Genomic DNA, 26,225 nt, shown 5'->3' on the forward strand with positions numbered 1-26,225 from the left:
GTAGTGAACTATACTCAGCCTTGACCATACAAGACGTCGACACCTAATTTTTCTCTGAATCAAAACCGCAAGCAGTGGTACTGCAAGCAAATCAAATATCGGAACGAATTAACAGAGGCCAATTGATCAATATCGAAACGATTAACTGAGCAGGCCAATTAGTCAGTCGGTACAGGACAGAAAGCCCGATCAAGATCCGGTGGGCCAAGCTTTGTCAGCAAAAACCACTAAAAGCAACCATGAAGCATGGTATTACTTGCATAAACAGGTGGAAGAGTCTAGTCTATTGCATTCACTAAAGTGAACTCAAATTTCGGCTGATCAACGAATATGACAAGGATACCCCATAGAGCCATAGAGGTGAATTCTACCAAAACTAGAGAGTTCTACAGCAGACGATGGGGTTGACATTTGCAATGAACAGTCAATACTTCACGAGCCACCAACGAACGAAACATAGAGCATTCTTCATCTTGGCACTTCAAAAGCAGCTTCGGAATCCTGTGACAGCAGAGCAGACAATCGTATTAGCCCAACCAAATTTCATTACTCACAGGTTCAAAGGTTATCATTTTTCAGCTAGCTCAAACGTTGAGGAACCACTTCACATTTATAGAGATTGGTTTCACAACATTCACAAAGCACAACACATGAAAATTATTTCATTCTGCTATAGCTTAGGATAAACTGGATTTAATGTACTAGCACAGATGGGGAGAGATTGTCAGCATCCCGGTAGGGCTGGGCATAATCCATAGGATCCTGCTAGGACTGGGGATAATTAGTAGGATTCTGAGCAAGGGAAAGAGGATACGGTTCTTCGCTAGGATTTTTACTCTTATTGTGAAGAGGTAAATAAAAAGATAAAATTGAAGTCTTTCTTCGATCTTACTTTGTCTCCTAATAGACTCGGGTTATACAGCCACGCGCTGACACTGTTTACATCTCCTCCATGTTTCCTAAGATTAACGCAACTGATTAAAACAGGAAAATGGTTAACTGTAGCTAGTCCGACACAGCAACAGCACTCCTGCACTACTGGCTTGGATCTTCATAACTCTATCCGCTCATATCTCAGCTGCCGAAGCTAACAGCGAAGGCGGATTCTGCATTTTACGTTTTCTCTCCTGTTTCTGACTGAAGCATTTTCAACACATTCAAGGTCCTAACAGAGATTCAGATCAGGAAAAGGATGTACGGAGTGGAGATAGGTAAGAAAAATAAGAATGTATTTCTACGAGAATATGATAAAGGTGGTGAATACAAAAGGGGTAAGTACTGAGTTGTACTAATGCATTTTATCCCATCAAACTATTCTAGGAAGCTGAAGAAAATATTGATAAAAAATGACTAAAGAGTTGATGAACTTGTTGGACAAATGAACTAATAATTAAGAAAATAATAATAAAATAAACACAAGACACCTTTTCAGCCAACACGGCATATAGCAGACCTTTCAGGATGATCGCCTCATGTATTATGCAACATTTCAATTCCACTTCTACCACCAATTCCTCTGCCTGCAAGAAAAAAAATCCAATAAATCAACCCAAATTTGAAAAGACAAAATTATAAGAGAGCCCAAAGGTGCAACTGTTAGACCAGCCCACCACAATGCGCTTGTATAATTTGAGAAAATTATTAGCTTTGTGCAATGTTACAAAGAGGGTTTTTTTTTAGACAGAAGGCTCCACGAGCCCGACTTTGAATTAACAAAGCCCTCAACCCACCAGAGTATAGATATCGAGCATGCTGGGGATACCATCTTACAATAGAAGCACAAAAGAGAAGAACACCGCCTAACTAAAAAGAGAAAGAGAAATACTACACCAAGCACTGACAGCAAAGAAATTAAAATGTCCTGGGCTTGATATCTTCATCCTCTATCCACTGAAGCACTGAGGACGTTGCCGGATCCAGCCACCACCTTCACCGGGATCACCATGATGTCTTCATCTCGAGCATTACCACTGGCTCACGAAAACCACCAGGAGTGTAGAGCAAACCGTCGAGGGTCTAGGTTCCAAGATGACGGCTCTCAAGCACCAGAATGCCGCCGTCGCCCGCCCCAGGAGAAGCGAGGTTTTCACCTAGAAACACAAGACCAAGAATGGGAGCTAAGCGGAGGCACCTCAATGACGCCTCAAAGAATGGCACCCACAGGTGTCATCATCGCTGGCACCAGACCAGCCGGGCAAGGTTTTCACCCGGGCCAACCGCTTCTCCCCTCTCGCACCTTGCCAAAACAAAGCTTTGAACCAGTCCTCAACCATCCCCTACAAAAGCAAGCCCCCCTGGCGGCCAGAGTGGAATTGGAGACACTGGAGACGAAGCATGAACAGGCCGGAGATGCACGACACACAAAAGATACTCTGGACATGGAAATCAACACCATGGCAAACGCCAAGAGAAACAAACCAGCAGGGGGCCATCTTCTCCCACGATCCAACGGATACCAAATGTTACGAAGAGGTAGAGGAAGATGCCAAGTACAAGGGGAACTACTCAAAACAGTAATACTCATTTACCTTGTAGTGATGGACATATTCAAACTGGTTTAGCTGATTAGGGAAGATAAAGTTTTAGTTCAAATGAGTATAAACTTACAAGTAAATTCGAATGGACCAAATACGACCAAATAGTTCAAATGAGTACGGATAATTATCAATAATCAGGCCTTATGGAGGTTTAAAAAAAATGTCCGTTTGAGATGAACTCATCACTAGCAGGACTCCTCGACAAAAGCTTAATAGAACTCCGCTAGTTATTTCATAAGCTAGGATATATGTAGCCACTATCAGATTGTATGACTACCACCAGCAAGATAATAGAGATAGATAATATAGTACAGAGAAAAGGAAAGTATTGAATGGAAGAACATGACTACTTTTAAGCCTCTGACTGTGTCAATCAAGTCACTGGGTAAATATTTAAGATGGTTCAAGTTCAGATTTTGAGAAATTCCAACTGCTAAGTGCTAAGTAGCTGTGCTAGAAACTACAACAGATACATACAGGTGAACACTTCCATCTCCAGTCATACTATTATGGGCAGACAACATCAGACTGTATCACCTCACAGCGCAACGTTGCTAAAAATCTCTAAACACTCACTAATGAAACTATGAAACACAACAAAGCTCTTGCTTACCAAACTAATTGAGCCACCTCCCAAAAATATAATACCTCCAACGAACACAGAGTGTCATGTGTCACAAAGAAGCACGGCTCTATATGGTTGTGAACCCAACAACACTTGTGTAGTCCGAGCGCGAACTTTAAGGCATGAGTCGACCTAGACGGAATACGGATAAAAGAACTATCATAGTGAAACGATGATAATAGCTTAACATGAGCTGTTATTTATTTTGATTCATAGCAAAGTACAAAAGCATTTAGCTAATATTCATTACAGACATGAACAATATTATAGACATGTACCAAAAGTAACTGATTGATTCTCAAAAGGGTAACCAAATTATGATACCTATCCAACGTAGAGATGGATATTACCTGGGGTATAGAAATTTCTGTAGGGATAACACTGGCAGTAACTATTTAATAAAATTCTTCTGAACTGCATCGACTCAAGTTGGATCATCAAGGCTCGGCCAAGGCCCATAGAAAGAAATATGGCATTGCTGTCCTCATCAAACCCATTATATAGAGAAGTGATGTATTAATCGGCGGTACCAGTTGGGGGAGCTTGTCAAGTTTGATGGTTTGCTGTAACACCCATCTGATATTAACACTGTCAGCATTGCCTTTCCTCTCCCATATTTCCATGCCCATCTCTGTCAACACGGCAAGGCCAAGCCGGTTTTCCCGTGTCCGCAAGATCTGAAAGCGGCCATACTTCTCACAGTGGGATACTGCTGCAGGTCTGGTGATCACCACTAAGCTCTGCCTTTCAAAATCAAATTCAAGGATTTCACCCCCGATAAGCAACCAATAAAGTGTATTACCAACAAAGACGCTGGGACTCGTTTCATTAATATCATGTGTAGTGGCTACTGAGATCACATTTGCCCACACGGCGGATTCTGAATCATAGAGGCAAACCGATGCACCTGGGGCCTCACCAATCGTGCCGGCGTCGCGCACCAGTACTAACTTAAATGGATGCGAGCCGCAATCGCCGTGCACGTGGTCATGATTTTCAGCAGATGCGCAGAGCAGCGCGGCGTTTCTGACCAACTTCCCATGGTTTTCGTCGAAGCTAGGTGGAAAGGCCACGCAGCGCTGGTGGCCGGTGATGGGGTCCCATACGATGGCCTCGAGCCACGTCCGGTTGATGACGAGAGCGAGGCCATGGCGGCAGCCGAAGAAGCTCCACATCTCGTCGCGATTCTTCTGCAGGTAGAAGCGCCAGGCGGGGATGTGGTCCGGCGTGGGTAGCATGGGTTTGAAGGAGATTCCATCCACGAATGGGATGAAAAAGCCAAGCAGTGGGGGTTTGCGGTGGTGGGCGCGGAAGCGGCGGAGGAATCTGGGGTCGGAGACGAGGCGGCGCCAGCACTTACAGACGAGGGAAGCGCGGAGGAGTGACGAAGGTAGCGGGGAGAGGCGGAGGAGAATCTCTAGGAGGAGATTTTCGTCCTCCAGCGGCGGCGTCGTCGCCGGCGATGTGGGGGAGGACAGGCGGCGGCGGCGGCTGTTCATCTGGACATAAAAGTGAAGTGTTTGGGACGGTAATCGGGTGTGACCATGTGAGTCTGGAACGCGCAATGAGAGTATCTCTAACATGCCCTCTATCCCGCCTTGTATTCAAAAACAGTAATGCTACATCTACGGGCACATTGTTTACAAAATGGACTTACGGGGGGGGTGACGTGTTAAGTAGTTGTGTGCTGTGATCTGCTACAAAATTAACCAACCCCAAACCAGGCCCAACCATAGCAGGCCACATCTTGCCCGTAAGCATAGTCCGTAAGGAGAGCCCGTAGGTGTAGGATTATTGATTCAAAAAAATGATTAGTTTAGCGCGCGAGCGTAAAATAATGCTCCAACAGGTGCTGCAATTGGTGTTGTAAAATATAATTTTGGCAAAAACGCTATGTCGTGTATTATATCTACCGCGCCGGAAAGAGCGCGCTGTATAAGTCGCGCGCAGAAACAACTACGGATTTTTACAGCTCCAAGATTTAGAGCTTCTGTTGAAGGTGAATATATCCTCGCGCGCAAAACATGGATAGAACGCGCTGCAAAGCGCTTTTACAACGCCAAGATTTAGTGCGCCTGTTGGAGATGGTCTTAGGGGTGCATTTGGTAGCCTGGACGGTCCTTCGCTGAGGGCAGCGGTCTAACAATTTTCGGCCTATTTAATTGTCTGCGTTGTTGCATGAACCGGTTCTCAAAGCACCTCTGGGACAGGCTCTAGAGGAACGCATGGAATGGTAGTTTCTCTGGAGCCCAGCCAGTTGTGGCCAGAAGGTTGCACACGTAGGGAAGGGAGACGGAAACGTCGCGTCCCTTCGGGAACATGCGCCATAATTAGCCTCACCGCTCCCCTCTTCTTCCTCTCACTCGCGATCTCACTCTCACCACACCAAACTGTCACATCACCAAGTGGTTCCCCTCCCGCTGACCAATCCGCCGCACCGACGCAAGGAGGAGCACCGATACCGGAGGAGGAGACATCGACGAGCAGCACCGTGACATCGCCCGCAACCTGCTCCACGGTCTTCATCGGCATCTCGAGTTTGGCCGCAAACTCGACCTCATCCTCGGCCGGAAAAATGACGGTAAAGACCTATGCTTCTCACCTTCTTACTCGTTGTGCCAGAAAAGGCCATGCTCGGGCATTTGCGACGACATGCACATTAGATCAGCTAGGGTTTCCATTAGGATAGGGTTTGGATAGATGTTTGCAAGGTGTTCATCGTCATTGCTTGCTGTTCTTGTCCAGTTCTTGCTGTTCACGATATCGATTTGCTTAGATCTGTTACTCTAATCTCCAATCGTGGTAGATCGTTCGTAGATCGGACTGTCGATTGGTGAAACTGTCAGATTTTACTATGCATGCTAAGAGGGGAAGGATTTTTTGTGTTGGGGTTTAGCCTATTGTGATTGTTGTGCGAAAGATTAAGCTGAGTCACGATAGTTTGTTCAGACACAAGAGAAGTGGGAGGACTTGAAGAACGAAGTTGCTCTGCTCAAGAATCTGCAGAGAACACAAGCACAAGTGATGAGGGCTAAGAAACATGGATGGAAGGCAGAAAGAAAGGATTTGGAGACTGAGAAGACAAAGCTAGAGTATGACATATACGATCTGCTTCAAGTGAACTTTGCAATCAAGGATAAGCTCTAGAGGATCAGGGCTGTTTGTGATGTGTGATGAATGTGTTCTAGATGTACTGTAGGAGAATTTATAATGTACCCTAGGTAGAATTTGTAATTTACCCTAAGTACCACTCATAACGTACTCAATTTGAACTGCTACTTATGGTTCTTTCTGATAAAAGTAGGCCGGTGATTATAATCTAGGATCATAGTATGAGGAGATGATTGATCAGAACATATGGCATGACTGAACATGACCATGTCATTGGTTCTGATCAAACATCTCCTCCATATGTCCTCAAAGTATGAGGCCTCTGCTACCTTGCTTTGCATGTTTATGTTTCTTCCGTTCTGCATTGGCCAATGATTGAACAATAGCACAACGAAAGGCATGGTGCTGCCCTCAAACTTAGTCATGTGTGTCATATTCGTTGCATACTAGACTTAGTTTGGGGACATTCCTTCTGTCTGCCGTGTGATCCTAGATATGATGCCTCATTTTGGTGTATCTAGTGCATTGGCCAATGATTCAATAAAGGCACAATGGAAGGCAAGGTGCTGCTGTTATCACTAGAATTTGACCGAGTCAAGAGGTGGGCCGCGATCAAGATGGACTTAAGGAAATATACATGGAAGAATTACGTGAATCGGCCTGTTATGCTGAGTTTGGGCTAGTTTGCCCTTGTATCTGTAATATATTAGGTTACGTGTCGATTAGTTAGAGTTTTGCCCGTGCACGGTTAGGTGCACGTCTAAAGTTAGAAAGTCCCTTGGACTATAAATATGTATCTAGGGTTTATGGAATAAACAACAACAAACGTTCAACCAAACAAATCAATCTCGGCGCATCGCCAACTCCTTCGTCTCGAGGGTTTCTACCGGTAAGCGACATGCTGCCTAGATCGCATCTTGCGATCTAGGCAGCACAAGCTCCACGTTGTTCATGCGTTGTTCGTACTGAAGCCTTGTTGATGGCGAGCAACGTAGTTATCATAGATATGTTAGGGTTAGCATAGTTCTTCGCGTAACATGCTATCGTAGTGCAACCCTTGCATGTCTAGCCGCCCTCACACCTATCTTAGGTGTGGGGGCGGCACCCCGCTTGATCATTATTTAGTAGATCTGATCCGTTACGGTTGCTCCTTGTTCTACAAGGATTAGTTTAATATCTGCAATAGTTAGGCCTTACAAAGGGGGGGAGGATCCAGCGGCACGTAGGGTGTCGTTCGCTAGTCCTAAACAGGATGTTCCGGGGATCAACTTCGTGTTGGTTTTTAGGCCTTGTTTAGGATCGGCTTACGATCACCGTGCGTGGCCGCGAGGCCCAACCTGGAGTAGGATGATCCGATTATGCGGTGAAAACCCTAAATCGTCGTAGATCTCATTAGCTTTATCTTGATCAAGCAGGACCGCCATATATTCGTGCACCCCGTACGAATCATGGGTGGATCGGCTCCTTGAGCCGATTCACAGGACAACCTGAGAGCCGATCGAGGCTCGTATTTAATGTTTACGTGTATGCCATGCAGAAACTAAGCGAGGCATCTCCATCACCTTCCCGACCAGGTATAGGTCAGGTGGCACGCCTTGCATCAAGATCGGACGTGTGACCAGAAGGCTTTGCGGGCCGTCGCTCGGAGGGACCTCAGCCAGCCGCAGCTCTAGGTTGTTCCCGGCTCTACGGTGTTGCCCGTCGCTGCCCGCCGGTGGGTTTCTGATGACAACACATTCTGGCACGCCCGGTTATCTTTGAGAAGCCACGAGAAAGAAGCTACAGACATCTGAAGGCCTTGTATTTGCGAGGTTATATCGATGGGAGGCCTGTAAATAAGATGCTGGTGGACACTGGAGCGGCAGTCAACATCATGCCGTACTCTATGCTACGTCGGCTGGGACGCTCTAGTTCAGATCTAATCAAGACCAACGTGACATTGAGCGATTTCAACGGCCAAGCGTCTGACGCACAAGGTGTTCTGAACGTGGATCTGACCGTAGGAAGGAAAACTATCCCTACAACGTTCTTCATCGTCGATAGCACGAGCACTTATGCTGTTCTCGCTAGGAAGAGATTGGATCCACGCCAATCGCTGCATTCCCTCCACGATGCACCAATGCATAATACAGTGGGATGGAGATGAGGTAGAAGTCGTCCAGGCCGATGATTCAGCCGAAATTTCAACGGCTGGCATGAACGCATGGGAAGCAGCAGGCCAAGAACCCCTCTCAGGTATCAATTTGGACGACTGCGAGCGCATCGACGTGACGAAGGGAAGGGTTAAGCTGGTTTTATCCACTGGCCTGACCATGTAGCTGAGGCAAAGCAATGAGCAAATGGGGCGAGGCTGATCCTTGTGATCGGCCCCAAAAAATTATGAAGGAGCATTACAGAACCTTCAGTCAACACTTCAATGGATATGGAGGCCGATTCCAGCAATCGGCCAAAATTATCTTCACCACGTGTTCTGCTTGTGTTCAGCATCGATCCATGGGGCAGCGGCCACGTCGGCAGATGAAAGCCAGCACGAATCCTTACGGAGCCGACGTGCAAGTGCAGTGCCCTGGCTAACCATAGAAACCGATATCTGCAGTTATTTGGCAGATTCGGCTCGGGGGGCATACAGTCAGATGAACATGTGCAGATAAGCGTGTGTAAACATGCGTGCATTGAAACATTGGGGGGCCGATTAAGAAAAATCGGCCAAATAAAAAAAAAATTGCGCAAGAAGCGAAGCCGATGTGCAGCCATCGACTCTAGTGCAATTATGCGAGGTTTACCGGATCTCCACCAAATCCAGTTCAGCTGTGGGGCCTTCTGCTTCTTCGTGGAGTAAAACAATGAGAACTTCTTTAGCTGTTTCGAGCCGATCCGGGTTCCTGAACCTTCTTGTCGAGGATCTCCAATCTTTGATACTAGTTCAGCCGTGTTGACAAAAAGGGTGTATCGGCTGTCTGAGGAAGAAAGGTGATCGGCTTTGGCGCATCCTCTCTGACATTCCCGCCTCGAGTAAGGCTCGGGGGGCAGCAGGCCTGGTGGATGTTTTGTTTTGCTTTGTTCAGAAGCCGATTGGGATACCATCGGCTGATCTTTCGTTGCAACCTTCTTCACAGATGATGAGTGCTAAAGAAGAGCATGAGGTTTGGTTGGAAGAATTCAAAAGCTTCCCTGAAGATTCTACATTATCCACCAGATTTCAAAATCATCAGTTGAAGGGAGAATTGTAAAGGACTGATGCGTTGCTATCGGCTCATTACGCATTGGCAAAGGGGGCGAATCGGCAAGGTCAGTATGAGAGGGAATCGGCTAAATTAAGCTCAAAGGAAATCGGCAAAATCAAATTGGGGAAAAGTTCTTCATTGATATGCGAGATTTCTTACATAAAGAGCTGATTGCTCTCAAAAGGAAATACTAGGGGATACATTGCCCCATCTACTGCTACTGGCCCTATACTAGAGGTCCTATCTGCGGGCCGTCGCTGCCCTCGTCGTCGCCGTCGTCGCCGCTGTCGGCGCTGCTCCCGACGGGCTCGTCGTCGCTCCAGTGGCCGCCGACCGGGCCCTCATTGTCCTCATCTTCTTCGTCAGCGTCATCGTCGCTGTCGAAGTCGCTGAGGTTGCCCGGCCAGGGGCAGAACCGCTTGGCTGGCGGCTCGTCGGAGGAGGTGTCATCCTCCTCCTCTTCCTGCTCCTCCTCCTCCTCCTCGGAAGAGGTGAAGTCATAGGAGAAGCGATCGTCATCGCTCTCCTCCTCCGTTTCCCCGACGGCGAGGAAGCGGAGGTCGCCTTCCCCGTCGGTCGAGGACTTATCGTCCTCGGACCAGACGGAGAAGTCGTGGCTGGACTCCTCCCCAGCTTCGATGGCGCGGCGGGTGTTCGCCGCGTGGACTTCCTCCTGGGTCGGCTCTGGCGTCGGCTCACGGGAAGGGGAGGACTGGCTGGAAAGATCCGATGGAGCAGAGGAGGAAGAAGACATGGTGGCGCAGGAGGGCTTTTGGAGTGCTAATGCGAAGGAGATGCAGAGGAGAACTGTTCATAGCGGTTAAATAAAAGGGGATATAGTGGAAATTCAATGCCACAAATAGCTTCCGAGGAAGTGGTGCCTAAAGAAAAAAAAAAACTGCCAGGTCACGCGGAGAAGTTGAGAAGGCAAGGCATCATGATGAAGGATACTGCAACGGTTCTGCCACGACATGACCCGACGAAGGAAAGCAGAGTGATTTTGGAATTACCAATTCCAAAACCAGGGGGGCATGTGTTATCACCAGAATTTGACCGAGTCAAGAGGTGGGCCGCGATCAAGATGGACTTAAGGAAATATACATGGAAGAATTACGTGAATCGGCCTGTTATGCTGAGTTTGGGCTAGTTTGCCCTTGTATCTGTAATATATTAGGTTACGTGTCGATTAGTTAGAGTTTTGCCCGTGCACGGTTAGGTGCACGTCTAAAGTTAGAAAGTCCCTTGGACTATAAATATGTATCTAGGGTTTATGGAATAAACAACAACAAACGTTCAACCAAACAAATCAATCTCGGCGCATCGCCAACTCCTTCGTCTCGAGGGTTTCTACCGGTAAGCGACATGCTGCCTAGATCGCATCTTGCGATCGAGGCAAAGACAAGCTCCACGTTGTTCATGCGTTGTTCGTACTGAAGCCTTGTTGATGGCGAGCAACGTAGTTATCATAGATATGTTAGGGTTAGCATAGTTCTTCGCGTAACATGCTATCGTAGTGCAACCCTTGCATGTCTAGCCGCCCTCACACCTATCTTAGGTGTGGGGGCGGCACCCCGCTTGATCATTATTTAGTAGATCTGATCCGTTACGGTTGCTCCTTGTTCTACAAGGATTAGTTTAATATCTGTAATAGTTAGGCCTTACAAAGGGGGGGAAGATCCAGCGGCACGTAGGGTGTCGTTCGCTAGTCCTAAACAGGATGTTCCGGGGATCAACTTCGTGTTGGTTTTTAGGCCTTGTTTAGGATCGGCTTACGATCACCGTGCGTGGCCGCGAGGCCCAACCTGGAGTAGGATGATCCGATTATGCGGTGAAAACCCTAAATCGTCGTAGATCTCATTAGCTTTATCTTGATCAAGCAGGACCGCCATATATTCGTGCACCCCGTACGAATCATGGGTGGATCGGCTCCTTGAGCCGATTCACAGGACAACCTGAGAGCCGATCGAGGCTCGTATTTAATGTTTACGTGTATGCCATGCAGGAAACTAAGCGAGGCATCTCCATCACCTTCCTGACCAGGTATAGGTCAGGTGGCACGCCCTTGCATCAGCATCGGACGTGTGACCAGAAGGCTTTGCGGGCCGTCGCTCGGAGGGACCTCAGCCAGCCGCAGCTCTAGGTTGTTCCCGGCTCTACGGTGTTGCCCGTCGCTGCCCGCCGGTGGGTTTCTGACGACAACAGCTGCCTTCAAACTTAGTCGTGTGTGCCATATTCATTGCACACTAGACTTAGTTTCGGGATAGTCCCTCTGCCTACCATGTGACCAAATGTATGAGGCCTCATTTGCGTTGGCCAATGATTCAACAAAGGCACAATGGAAGGCTAGGTGATGGCCTCAAACTTAGTCATATGTGCCACAGTCGTTGCACACTACACTTAGTTTGTGGTCGCTCCCTATGTCTTCTGTGTGAGGCAATGTATGAGGCCTTACTAATGTTATCAATATCTATTTTAATCTAAATTACTTGTGAGCAGGCACACCTCTAATGACATGTGTTCTTGTGGAAGACTGAGAAGATCATGCTTGGGTCACCTGCTGAGGTTCCCGGCGAGGGACCGGCGAAGAAGCATCGTGGAAGGCCGGCTAATGTCGTCCACTTCCACGATGACGTAGGGCCATACCACTTCCTCCGCATCATCTTCAAGCTCACCTTCGGCGGGCTCATGATCCCTCAAGCTTTCGTCAAGTGGTTCGGAGAAATCCCTTCCAACATCATCGTCACCACCAACACTAGATGTAACTGGAGGATGACTACGAGGAGAGAAGGCAATGACGCATTCATCAATCAGGGGTGGGCGGCCTTCACCATCGCCCATTAGCTCACGGTAGGCTAGTTCCTCACCTTCAAGAAGGTGTCCTCCTTCGAGTACAGTGTGCTCATCTTCGACCACACCTGCACTGAGTTGATGAGCAGGTGCCCGTACCATGGTGATGATATCAGGTGTGTCGTCTCCGAGCATCATGTCTAAAGCTAACCTGCTACCATGTCATGTCTAGTTGTTGTTCGTGTCAAGTGTGATTAACTATGATCATGTCTGTTGTGTCCTGAACTATGATCGTGTCTGAACAATGGTGTGCCGTGAACTTGTGTCATGATCAGTGCTAAGTTCTGTGTCGTCTATGATTGTGTTCTTGCTTGTGATGTTGATCGCTGGTAACCTCACCACTGAAGGGAAGAGGTAACCAGAAGCGGATTTTGGGTTGCAAAGAAACAATAGTGGTGCCGTTCTAGGCCGCTACTAGGTCTAAAAATCGACCTACCAAACAGCCAGAGCCAAATCTCCACGGGGACAAAAAAACTCTGCGCATGCCACCAAACAACGTGGCTTTTCTAGCCCATGGCCCGTCTTGGGCGCGAGGAGGCTTCTTCCCACTGCGCCAGTGGTGCAGGAAATAGGTGCAGCCTACCAAACGTGCCCTAGGGCGCAATTGGCAAGTGGCAACCTTTTTTCGGTAGCACGCGCTAGATGTCCTGGTGGTGTAGAAGGGCAAAAACAACCATGGGTGCGTTTGGAAGCTGGAGACCCTTTGGCTCGCATGTGTCTCGAAGTTTTTGGGTCGTTTGGTTTCCTAGACTCCTCTACGTTGTTGCATCGCACGGTTTTTAAAGCACCTCCGCGACAGGTCTGGGAGGAATACACAGTTTGACAGTTTTTTCAGGGACAGGCCTAGGCGAGACGAAAATTGACAACGTTGTTCGCGTGGGCGTTCGACCTCGGCATGGTGAGAGAAAGCGAAATCCGAGCAGCGTTCCGCGACAAAGATAGAGCTAACCTCCCTCTTCGGTTACCCTCTTCATTAGCCCCTCCCTAAATTTCCCTTTCCCCAATTTTCGCACCAGCGACGGCTGCGGCGACCAAGATCGGGCATCGCGCATCTGACCCTGGCCGTGGTCTGGACGAGGAGCTCCTCCCTTCGGTCTCCGGCGCCGGACAAGGGTCGTCATTTGTAGCCGCGGTGGAGCCTGCGCACATCTTCTCTGACTTCAGTTTGTCTTCATCGTCTGCCATGACGGAGGTAAGGGGAAACTCCTCTGCTCTATTGTAGTGTTAGATTCATGTTGGTAGAACTAGTTGGGTTTGACAAGACCGTTTGTAATGCATAGATCTTGTTTGATTAGACCGACCAGCTCTAGCTTGTGCATCATGCCGCAACACTCACAATTTGCATACAATTTTGGATCTTGATGGTGCACAAGAGAGTAGTTAGACATGTTGCTTTTCCTCCTGACATGCACGGTTCTATGTTACAACGAGATCAGGAGAGGATGGCCAACCTAAACTACATCTACAACTGCAACGATGTAGATGCTATCCAGATGCTTCGGATGAGAAGAGCCTCTTTCTATGCGCTTGTGAAAACGTTCAGGTCTAGAGAACTACTGGTTGATAGCATCCACACCTCTATCGAAGAACAAGTCGCAATGTTTCTTCATGTCGTGGATCATAACCAGAAGTTCAGAGTCATCCATAACACATTCAGGTGATCCACAAAGACTATCTCTCGGTACTTCCAGCAGGTGACGTACGCAGTTGGGGAGCTCAGAGGGGAAATGATCAAACCAACATAAATGAACATACCACCCAAGATCAAGAACAGCTACCGAGATCAATGTCTGCAGCATTCTGCGGGAAGAAGCACTACACCAGCCAGAATGTGCTAGTAGTTGTGGATTTCGATATGAGGTTCACATACGTGTTTGCTGGCTGGGAGGGTTCAGCTCATGATATGCATGCCGACATGGTATTCTAACTCCCTTCAGGAAAACAAAGTACCAACTCAACGAGTTTACTCCAAGGAACCGACCTCAGAATGCGAAAGGGTTGTTCAATCTGAGACACTCAAGTCTTAGAGTCACCATTGAGAGGGCCTTTGCTGCATTGAAGAACAGGTTCAAGGTCCTTGACCAGAAATAGTTCCACACTTTTGACACTCAACCTCAAGTAAAGATGGTCCTTGCTTGCTACATTCTTCACAACTGGATCCTAGGTTGGTCGAGGATGACTTCTTCCAAATGGTCGTCACTTTTGATGAAGTTGAGACCGGCCATGGCGTGGAGGCAAGCGACAATGAAGCCTGGAAGGAGAAGAGGCAAGAGTGGGAAGACACAGTGTGGGAAACCAGAGGCAACACCACCATTTGATAAGGAGAAGAACAAGTGAACAAGTGAAGTGAACAAGCCAAGGGAAGAAGTGAAGACGAAGAAGAACCCCCTTTGATCCCCTGTTTCTCGAACCCCAATTTGATCCCCATATGTTGAACTACCCCGTGATGATAAACTGTCATTCGTAGTACATATGGAGTATCGTTATGAACAACCATTTGTAGTAGCTACGGCTGATTTCGTGAACTGCTAGTTTCGAAAGTGTGCAACTGTGATGAACTATGATTTCTGTGTGATGGGAGGTGATAGTATGGTAATACTACCCGTTGTAGAGAACATATGACCTTATGCTTGCCTGGATGGTACCAAACATGTGTAGTTTCATCTCCATCGAGATTTGGGTTTGGCTGCAGGCAAACAAACAAAAAGACCTTTTTAGCCCAAACCATGCAACGTGACCTACCAAACAACAAGCCAATTATGGCATGTGGCTCGTTCCGAACGCGCATGTGCCCTCACACCACCGCGCCAGTGATCCCCAAATCGAGCCCATGCTATCAAACGCGCCTCATATTCTCCGTTTGTTTCGCAACCAAGTCGCATTTCTAAAACAACTTTAACCATTTGTTTGATTGACTCGATGGTTAAGTTGAGTCTTACCACTTTGTTCACGTGGTGAGCTTACCTCACACCACCATATTTAAATATTTGAACTGGGTAATGGTGGCTAATTTAAACACTTGAACGGAGTAATGGTGGCCATCACTAGGAGTAGCATGCTCGCCGCCTTTCGCTGCGCCCGCCACGAGCACCTCCACCACCTTCTATCCTCATAAACAGTGAAGATTTTTCGAGATACGAAATAATCTCCTCCTTTTTTCGATAAAGGGCGCTTCATTACTCAAAAATATTCAAGCATTACACCCAGGCTCTGCATAACTAAGATGCACACAGTCGTTCGAGTATCAAGTCTGAAAAACTAGTAAAAGATAGATAAAAAGGAGCCAAAATAGACTATGCTTCGTTGGCTTCAATCCGCCTAATATGCAGCCATCCAGGGTAATAAACTCATTGGCCGTGTTCTCCAAGATACCTCCATAAAGAGGTCTCGGGCCTCCAAGCGCTGAAGTGGCGACCATGAACGGAGCAAAGCCGTACATCGATAAATGACCTGCATGAGAGAAGAATTTTTGTTATTGAAAACCTTGTCATTTCTACATAGCCACAGCGACCATAGAACTGCAACCGCGCCCACTCTGATAAGCGTTATATACCTAGTATCTACGCCATTTAGCCAATTACCAAATATATTTGCAACGCTACGAGGCGGATATAAGGTAGAACCCATCTGAATGACTGACCCATATAGATATAGCAAACCTACAGTTGAAAAAAAGTTTTATTGTCTCATCCTGAGACAGAAAACACATCTCTTACAACCGTGCCAGTTGCGTTTAACAAGGTTGTCTTTGATTAAAATCACACCTCGACGAAGGTACCACTGAACTCATCTTCCAAATAAAATTTATTATTGAGAATCTGTTGAATTGGAATGGTCAGCGCTCTATACATAGAAACAAACAAGGCCTGACGCGAACAGAACTGAAGCACCAATGGTAATTGCAACTAAACCGACCGTGCCCTACCTCTGGCTCTCTTTTGCACATTTCGAGCAAACGTGTGTACTGCAGCCATGAAGTCTTCAAGCATAATACAGTGGCTTGTTGCATCGCAATCAGACCGTGGGGCAAATGTATCTTATCCTTCCTCATACGACCACTCGGAGAATATGGTCGTCGCGTCTCTTTAACGTTCGGCCCTTCTTTTGTTTACGTCTAATAATTGATAAGATGTGCTCCTATTTGGACACAACCTGCTCCTGCTTTCTTCACACGAAAAGATGGATTTTCAATTATTTCTTCCCACGTAACAGCAAGCATTCAGCAGTCAGCTTCCCTCTCAAAAGATAAATTCATTTGGAAATTAACTGAATCGGGTATCTACACAGTGAAGTCTTTTTATCATGATTTAATGCAGGGACATACTATCTTCTTACGTAAATACTTGTGGAAACTGAAAATCCCTCTCAAAATTAAGATCTTCATGTGGTTTCTTAATAACAAAGTTTTACTCACCAAAGATAATCTAGCTAAACGAAATTGGAAAGGGTGTCAAAAATGTTGTTTCTGTAATGAACCTGAAACTATTCAACACCTATTTTTAACTTGTCCCTTTGCTAAGATTATTTGGCGTATGATTTATTTAACTTATAATTTGCCACCACCGGCTAACATTACCAATATGTTTGGCAAATGGCTAAATGGGGTAGGCAAAACTGATAAAGCCAAAATAAGAATTGGAATATCCGTTGTGTGCTGGTCAATTTGGACTAGTCGGAATGACATGATTTTTAACAAACAAACTGGAATTAACTTTTTGCAGGTTATCCGCAAGCAGACATCTTTGGATTCAGCGGTGGGCCTTTCTACTCGGAGGATCAGCGGGACAGTTTGGCTATTGGATGCAACCGTCTGCTAACGGTTACTCGGGACTTCTATTTCCGGTGCTTGGGTGGCGGCACACTAGTAGATTGAAAGATGCTTAGTCTGAAGTTTCTTTCTTTCTTTCGATGGTTGATACATGTTTCAACCCTTTCTGATCCGTGATGTAAACTTCATACTCTGCTGAAACTCTGCTGAACTGTTTAATAAATGAAAAGGCCGTGTGCATCATATTGATGCAGAGGCTGGGCGATGCCCCTTTTCGAAAAAAAAAGCAGTCAGCTTCCAACAGATTTGAGTCGTCATACTTGTAGCGCTTCGCCATCAGATAATGGGGAAAGGGGGAAGAAGATAGCTCGCCAATCATGACACATCAAGCTACTGCCATAGTGGTCCAGCAACATCATATCCGAGGCCGAAATTTAGTTTGTCCGAGCATCTTGTCAAGGTTTTTGTTTAGTACACCTCCGTCCCAAAATACAAAACGTTCTTGTGTGCTATTTTAGCTTACCAAAACCAAAAACTGCAAATGGAGGCCACGTAACATCTTTATATCTTGGGATAGAGGAGATAGTAAACTATACTCAGCCTGAAACATACAAGACGTCAACACCAAAATTTTGTCTGAATCAAACTACAAGGAAGTGGCATCGCCAGCAAAACAAATATTGAAACAATTTACATAGGCCAATTGCTCAATTTAGAGAGCAGATAGCATATCGATTTCTTCTGTCGGGCCAGGACGGAAAGACCAATCACAATCCGAGGGGTCAAGCTTTGTCAGCAGAAATCACTCAAAGCAACCATGTGTCCATGTAGACATTGCTTGCATAAATCGGGTGGAAGGAGTCAAGTCTATTGAGTTAACTGAAACGAACTCAAAAGTTTCGGCTGATCAACGAATATGACAAGGATACGACACAATGGTGGATTCTACCAAAACTACAGCACATGACATGGTTGACAGTTGCAAGATGGCCACATTCCACCTTGGACACTTTCAATACTACGCAGGCCACCAAAGAACGAAACATAGAACATTCTTCATCTTGGCACTTCAAAAGCAGCTTCCGAATCCTGTGACAGCAGACAATTGTATTAGCCCAACCAAATTTCACTACTCATAGGTGTAAAGGTTATCATTTTTCAGCTAGCTCAAACGTTGAGGAACCACTTAACATTTATAGAAATTGGTTTCGCAATATTCGCAAAGCACAACACAACAACAAAGTCTTTATTCCCAAACAAGTTGGGTAGGCTAGAGGTGAAACCCATAAGATCTCGTAACCAACTCATGGTTCTGGCACATGGATAGCAAGCTTTCACGCAGCTCTTTCCATGGCTAGTTTTTCGGTGATACTCCAGTCCTTCAGATCGTCTTTACAGACTCCTCCAATGTCAAGTTTGGTCTACCCGTCCTCTCTTGACATTATCAGCACGCTTTAGCCATCCACTATGCACCGGAGCTTCTGGAGGCATGCGCTGAATATATCCAAACCATCTTAGACGATATTGGATAAGCTTCTCTGCAATTGGTGCTACCCCAACTTTATCTGGTATATCATCATTCCGGACTCGGTCCTTCCTCGTGTGGCCACACATCCATCTCAACATGCGCATCTCCGCCACACCTAACTGTTGAACATGCCATCTTTTAGTCGGCCAACACTCAGCAACATACAACACTGCGGGTCGAACCGCCGTCCTATAGAACTTGCCTTTTAGATTTTGTGGCACTCTCTTATCACAAAGAATGCCGGAAGCTTGGCGCCACTTCATCCATCCGGCTTTGATCCGGTGGTTCACATCTTCATCAATATCCCCATCCTTGTGCACGATTGACCCCAAGTATCGAAAGGTGTCCTTCTAAGGCACCACCTGCCCATCCAGGCTAACCTCCTCCTTCTCGTGCCTAGTAGTACTAAAACCGCATATCATGTACTCAATTTTAGTTCTACTAAGTCTAAAACCTTTCAATTCCAAGGTTTGTCTTCATAGTTCTAACTTCCTATTGACCCCCGTTCGACTATCATCGATTAGGACCACATCATCCGCAAAGAGCATACACCATGGGATATCTCCTAGTATATCCCTTGTGACCTCATCCATCACCAAATCAAATAGATAAGGGCTCAAATTTGACCCTTGGTGTAGTCCTATTTTAATCGGGAAGTCATCGGTATCGCCATCTCTTGTTCGAACACTTGCCACAACATTATCGTACATGTCCTTGATGAGGGTAATGTTGGGACTTTGTGTTTCTCCAAGGCCCACCACATGGCGTATCGCGGTATCTTATCGTAGGCCTTCTCCAAGTCTATGAACACCATATGCAGGTCCTTCTTTTGCTCCTTGTATCTCTCCATGAGTTGTTGTACCAAGAAGATGGCTTCCATAGTCGACCTCCCAGGCATGAAACCAAACTGATTTTTGGTCGCACTTGTCATTCGTCTTAAACGGTGCTGAATGACTCTCTCCCATAGCTTCATTGTATGGCTCATAAGCTTAATTCCACGGTAGTTAGTACAACTCTGAACATCCCCTTTGTTCTTGAAGATTGGTACTAGTATACTGCGTCTCCATTCTTCTGGCATCTTGTTTGTCCGAAAAATGGAGCTGAAAAGCTTAGTTAGCCATACTATCGCTATGTCTCCGAGGCCTCTCCACACCTTAATGGGGATACAATCATGGCACATTGCCATGCCTCCCTTCATCCTTCTTCATCCTTCTCAACGCCTCCTTGACCTCAGACTCGTGGATTCGCCGCACAAAACGCCTACTGGTATCATCAAAGGAGTTGTCCAGTTCAATGGTAGAGCTCTCAGTCTCCCCATTGAACAGCCCGTCGAAGTACTCCCGCGATCTATGCTTAATCTCCTTGTCCTTCACCAGTAGCTGGTCTGCTATAGCTTAGGATAAAATGGATCTAATGAACTAGCATGGATGGGGAGAGATTGTCAGCATCCTGCTAGGACTGAGGATAATTCATAGGATCCTGAGCCAAATTTGGGAGGAAAGAGGATAGGGTTCTACGCTAGGATTTTTACCTATTGTAAAAAAAAAAGTAAATAACAAGATAAAATTAGATTTTTTTATCCATGGGCTCCAAACAGACTCGGGTTATACAAGCACGCGCTGACAGTGTTTACATCTCCTTAGCGATGCTTAAGAGTAATGCAACAGATTAAAACAGAAAATTAGTTATCTATAGCAAATCCAACATGGAAACAGTGCTCCTTCAGTCCTGGCCCTTGGAACTACATAACTCCATCCACGCACATCTGTGTTTTACATTTTGTCCCCTGTTTCTGACCGAAACATTTCCATCAAAATCAGGGTCCCGACAGAGATTCAGGTCAGGTAAAGGAAGTTGAGATGGGTGAGAAAGCCAAGTATGAATTTCTATGAACATATGATAAAGGGTGTGAACACAAATGGGGCAAGTGCTGAATTGAACTAATGTATTTTTATCCCATCAAACTATTCCAGGCAGCTGAAGAAAATGTTGATTAAAATTGACTAAAGAGGTGATAAACTTCCTACACAAATGCACTAACAACTAAGTCCTAACAACATGTTCACAAGCAAATTATAAACAATAAGTAGAAGACAAATATATATAACCTTTCAGCCAATCCAGCCCACAGGAATATAGTCTGATGTATTGTGCATCAGTTCAACTCTACTTCCATCACTAATTTCTCTGCCTACAAGCAAACAAAATCCAACAAATCAATATGAAATTTTAAAGAAAAGATAAACTTATAAGAGAGCCCAAAGGTGCAATTGTTAGATCAGCCCACCACTGTACGTTTATATAACTGGAGAAAACTATACCTTTGTACAATGTTACAAATAGGTAAAGCAAGATGTATCTACTGCCAAGTACAAAGGGAACTACTCAAAACAGTAACACTCATTACCTTGTCGTGATGGACATACTCAAACTGTCTTAGCCGATTAGGGAAAAAAGTTTAGTTCAAATGAGTATTAACTTAAGTAAATTCGAGTGGACCAAATATGACCAAATGAGAAGTTTCAGTTGAAATGAGTATGAATAATTAGCGCTGAATAAATCTGGCCTTACGGAAGACAAAAGATTTCATATTAGAGAAATAAACTCATCACTAGTAGCAGGACTCTTGAATAAAAGCTTAACAGAACTCTCGTAGTTATTTCATAAGCTAGGATATGTAGGTTGGTATCAGATTGAATGACTAGCAGCAAGATTAAAAGAGATAAATAATATAGTTCAAAAGAAAAAGAAAGTATTTAATGGAAGATCATTACTAGTTTTAAGCTTCCGACTGTGCCAATAAGGTCACTGAGTACACATTTAAGATGGTTCAAGTTCAGATTTTAAGAAATTTCAATTCCTATGTAAGTGCTAGAAACTACAACATCTACATACATATGAACACTTCCATAGCATACTCCATTCATCCGATCACGGACAGACAACAACGCAGTCTAGTTCTATACTTCTATTTGTGCACAGTCTTAGAAAAATGTCACCGGACGACCAACCTAACAAAGAAACTAACATCACAATTTCTTTACTATTACTAGTATATAAATGGGAGTTTGTAGTGGTTCATTAAAGTAATGAAACACAACGAAGCTCTTCCTTACCAAACTAACCGAACCACTTCCTAAGAATGGAATATCTCTAACACACATACATGATGCCACTTATCACAAAGAAGCACAGCTCTTAAGGCACGAGCTGAGCTAGATGGAACTTGGATAAGCGAGCTGACGTAGCGAGACAATGACAATTAGCTTAACGTGATTGGTTATTTATTTTGATTCATAGCGAATCACAAGCATTTAGCTAGCATTGCTTAACATCTAGCCAATCCTTAAAGACGTGAACAATATTATATATAGACACTAACCAAGTAACTGGATTGATTCTCAAAAGAGTAATTGAATTATATAATACCTATCCACTGTAGAGTCGCGGTATTACCTGCAGTACAGAAATTTGTGTACGGATAAACCTGGCCATAATGTCCTATAGAAATTTTTCTGAACTGCATTGACTCAAGTTGGACCATGAAGGTATGGCTAATGATCGTAGACAGAAATATTGCATTGCTGTCCTCATCAAACCCCGCTATAGAAAAACGTTTTCTAGATACCAGTGGAGGGAGCTTGTCAAATTTGATAATGTCCTGACGCTCCCATCCGGCAACACTGTCAGAATTGCCCTTCCTCTCCCATATTTCAATGCCCACCTCTGTCCACATGGCAAAGCCAAGCCGGTGTTCCCGTGTCCGCAAGATCTGAAAGTCGTCATGCTTCTCCCCAAGGGAGGGTACTGCTGCTGGTCTGTCGATCACCACTAAGCTCTGCCTTTCAAAATCAAATTCAAGGATTTCACCCCCATTAAGCAACCAATAAACTGCATTACCAACCAGGACGTTGGTACTCGCAACATGAATACCATGTTTAGTCGCTGCTGAGATGGAATTTTCCCACACCCCGGATTCTGAATCATAGAGATAGACCAATGCACGCTGGGGCTCACCAACCCTGCGGGTGCCTTGCACCAAGACCAGCTTAAAAGGCTGCAAACCGCGGCGACCGTGCACTTGGTCATGGTTTTCACCGGAAGCGCAGAGCAGAGCGGCGTTTCTGACATATCTTGCATACCTTTCGTCGAAGTCCGGTGGGAAGGCCACGCAGAGCTGGTGGCGTGTGATGGGATCCCACACGACGACCTCGAGACGCGTCTGATTGATGAGGAGGGCGAGGCCGTTGCGGCAACCGACGAAGTCCCAGCGCTCGTAGCGGCTCTGCGGCAGGCAGAAGCGCGAGGGAGGGATGTGGTCCGGCGTAGGCAGCATGGGTTTGAAGGAGATCCCATCCACGCATCTGATGAAAAATCCAAGGAATGGGGCTTTGCGGTGGTGAGCGCAGAAGCGGCGGAAGAATTTGGGGTCGGAGACGAGGCGGCGCCAGCGCTTGCTGACGAGGGAGGCGCGGGGGAGTGACGACGGTAGCGGGGAGAGGCGGAGGAGGATCTCCAGGAGGAGATTTTCGATCTCCAGCGGCGGCGTCGTCGCCGGCGATGTGGGGGAGGACAGGCGGCGGCGGCGGCTGTTCATCTAGTCTAAAATGTGCGTTCAGACGGAAATTGGGTGTGACCATGTCAGGCTGGTGCTGGAACGGAGAAGTTCACGGATTACAATACAACATTACAACGTGAGTTCCGGGTCCCACAAAACGTTTCATCCCTGCCGCTGGCTCCATCCTCCCTCCTTCCCTCCCGGCCACCGCTAGGGCACAGCCCCGGGGGTGTCGATGGCGACGAGGCCTCTTCTCCTCCTCGCGTGGAGGTGGCGGCGAGGGCCGGCGCGATCGGTGAACGGGTGAGGACGTTGGGTTCGGCGCAGGACACGACGGCACGGTGGCTCATCCATGGTGTGGGGTCTGCGCAGCTCCATCAGGGTGGCGGCGCGCTGGTACTGACTAGCACGACCCAGCGTCGGCGTGATCGTGACCAAGGGATGTCAGCGGCAGGCCCAGATTTAGGGCTACATGACTAGGATTGGGCCCCATCTGGGCTGCCTGGGTATGGGCCGATTGAATAAGGGCGTTGCTTGCTAGGGTGCAGGCTCAGCTCCGCGCGTGTAAGTGCCAGTGTCGACCTTATGTGATCCATGAGATGTAATAACTAGATACTTTTGAACTTCTTAATAGAAGTGGCTATGTGCATCAATTGATGTAGAGGTCGGTGATATCCCCATTTTAGGAAAGAAAAAATTAGCGAAAAATTGGTGGAATGTGAAGCAGTAGATATTTTGGAGAGCTCTACGGACTACAAGTGGTGATATAGAGTCAAGTTTACCATTTCTATTAGACTTCCGCTTATTATGCATAAATATATGCATTTTTTACTTGTTCAGGTTAGCGTTTGCCACCATCGCTGCTGTGGAAGCAACACACACGGTTCACACACAATGGTTGGAAGTTGTCACTCTCGAAGTAGCAACTTGCGTATTGTGACCTCTGCGACAGTACATGCATCGGCGAATAAGTAGACCGGCCAGTCACTGCAGTGGATCATAGACAATGGTGGACTCACGGGCGAGGCAGACTACCCTTGCACCGGTGTCAGAGGTTAGTCCCTACCATATAATTAAAGTTTTTTTCAGAATGGTCTACATCATTGCAGCTATTAGGCCGAGAAAGTATATATTATTATCTATTAAATGGGAGTATTAAGCCTCACAAAGCACACATGTTTGAACGAGGGGGGGGGGGGCATTGCCCCCCTGGGATCTATAGCTTAATTACCAGTGTGACGAGGTGCCTCGCGGGGGCTAAATGCTTCGATGGCCTCTCCTCGTGTTTGAGCACTGTCGAGCAGATGAGGATTACCAAGGAGATCTGAAGACTGCTGATGTGTGATGGATCATTCATCTTCTCGTACGCCCCCCTGCCAGTTTATTATGTTATCTTCGTTGTATTCATTGTATATTGTGTTTTCCCTAGTGTATTGTGTTCTCTTCGTTGTGTTCATTATATATTGTAATGTCTGCATGTTGGCCGATATATGTTGCTTCCCTACTCCCTCCCCTTCTCTTCCAAAACTGTTTGTTCCCTTCATCTAAATACCTTATATGATATCATGATACCACTCTTTAAAATCCAAGTTTAAAGTTTCAAAATTTTCCAAAAAAACATTCTGGATGTTCAGAAGATGTGTGTTTACAATTCCTATGATCTGCAAAACCAAATTCTAAATAACTCGGAGAAACAAAGAGGCAATCCAACATGAGTAGTGTCACAAAAAGATAAAAACACAAAATAACACTACTCACATTACAATTTTCTTTTTTTTATCTATGTGCATTAAGAATTTAGAGCTGGAAATTTCGGGGAATATAAAATCATATCTTGTGAACACCCACAAACTTGTTTTCAATTTTTTGACACTTGCAAATTTTAATTTAAGAAGTAGTACCATGATATCATATAAGGTGTGGTATCACTATATATTTCTCTGTATCATGTAAGGCTCACTATATTTCGATTTCAAACCTGGGATTTTTGAAAAGCTTAGAACAAGATCTATCTAATGAAGACCATAAACCCAAGAAGGAGCAAGAAAATAAATGTCAAAAGTGGGGTGAAGTTAAACCTCCCAAAATGAAGAGTTGATAAAACCTCCAACCTCGAAAACAAAATAGAAGATGCATACAAATTCCGTTTTTGATGAACTTGGGCTTGTTGAGAAGCTAGCAGCAAGATCAAGAACATCATATAGATAAACAAAAGGAAGCGACAAGAATAGGGGATGCAAAGTATGCAAATTAGTGATCCCCTAAGACGATGCGATCAAGTTACCCAACCGAAAGCCCCTCTTAATAGTGTGGTCATCTTCCTATAACCCGGTGATGACGCGTAAAGCACACGTTCGTTGGGAACCCCAAGTGGAAGGTGTGATGCGTACAACAGCAAGTTTCCCTCAATAAGAAACCAAGGTTATCGAACCAGTAGGAGATGAAGGCCACGTGAAGGTTGTTGGTGGAGGAGTGTAGTGCGGCGCAACACCAGGGATTCCGGCGCCAACGTGGAACCTACACAACACAATCAAAATACTTTGCCCCAACTTAACAGTGAGGTTGTTAGTCTCACCGGCTTGTTGTAAACAAAGGATTAAACGTATGGTATGGAGAATGATGTTTGTTTGCAAAGAACAGTAGAGAACAATGATTGCAGTAGATTGTATTCAGATGTAAAAGAATGGACCGGGGTCCACAGTTCACTAGTGGTGTCTCTCCAATAAAAAATAGCATGTTGGGTGAACAAATTACAGTTGGGCAATTGACAAATAGAGAGGGCATAACAATGCACATACATATCATGATGACTAATATGAGATTTACTTAGGGCATTACGACAAATAACATAGACCGCTATCCAGCATGCATCTATGCCTAAAAAGTCCACCTTCGGGTTAGCATCCGCACCCCTTCCAGTATTAAGTTGCAAACAACAGACAATTGCATTAAGTATGGTGTGTAATGTAATCAACACAAATATCCTTAGACAAAGCATTGATGTTTTATCCCTAGTGGCAACAGCAC

General features: G+C 45.8%; 1 protein-coding gene across 10 annotated transcripts; it reads right to left on the bottom strand.

Moving 5' to 3' along the window:
• Positions 1-78: 78 nt before the first annotated feature.
• LOC127296442 (uncharacterized) lies at positions 79-23,303 on the bottom strand. Of its 10 annotated transcripts, none has more exons than XR_011743885.1 (4): positions 3,513-4,699; positions 3,151-3,294; positions 1,454-1,520; positions 79-501 (listed from the first exon to the last, which is right to left on the bottom strand). XR_011743885.1 is itself a non-coding variant. In XM_071819381.1 (3 exons), the coding sequence occupies exons 1-2, from the start codon at positions 23,235-23,237 to the stop codon at positions 1,471-1,473; spliced, it is 1,191 nt and encodes a 396-aa protein (XP_071675482.1). In that variant the 5' UTR covers positions 23,238-23,303; the 3' UTR covers positions 79-501; positions 1,454-1,470. The 10 variants fall into 10 exon arrangements, 6 of the variants coding, with proteins under 6 accessions (XP_071675482.1, XP_071675481.1, XP_051182478.1 ...); XR_007848493.2 differs by having other exon boundaries at positions 1,425-1,520; XR_007848494.2 differs by lacking the exon at positions 3,151-3,294.
• Between the last annotated feature and the right edge of the window lie 2,922 nt (positions 23,304-26,225).

The sequence above is a fragment of the Lolium perenne genome, chromosome 4 (genome assembly GCF_019359855.2).
Source record: "Lolium perenne isolate Kyuss_39 chromosome 4, Kyuss_2.0, whole genome shotgun sequence".
Classification (NCBI taxonomy): domain Eukaryota; kingdom Viridiplantae; phylum Streptophyta; class Magnoliopsida; order Poales; family Poaceae; genus Lolium; species Lolium perenne.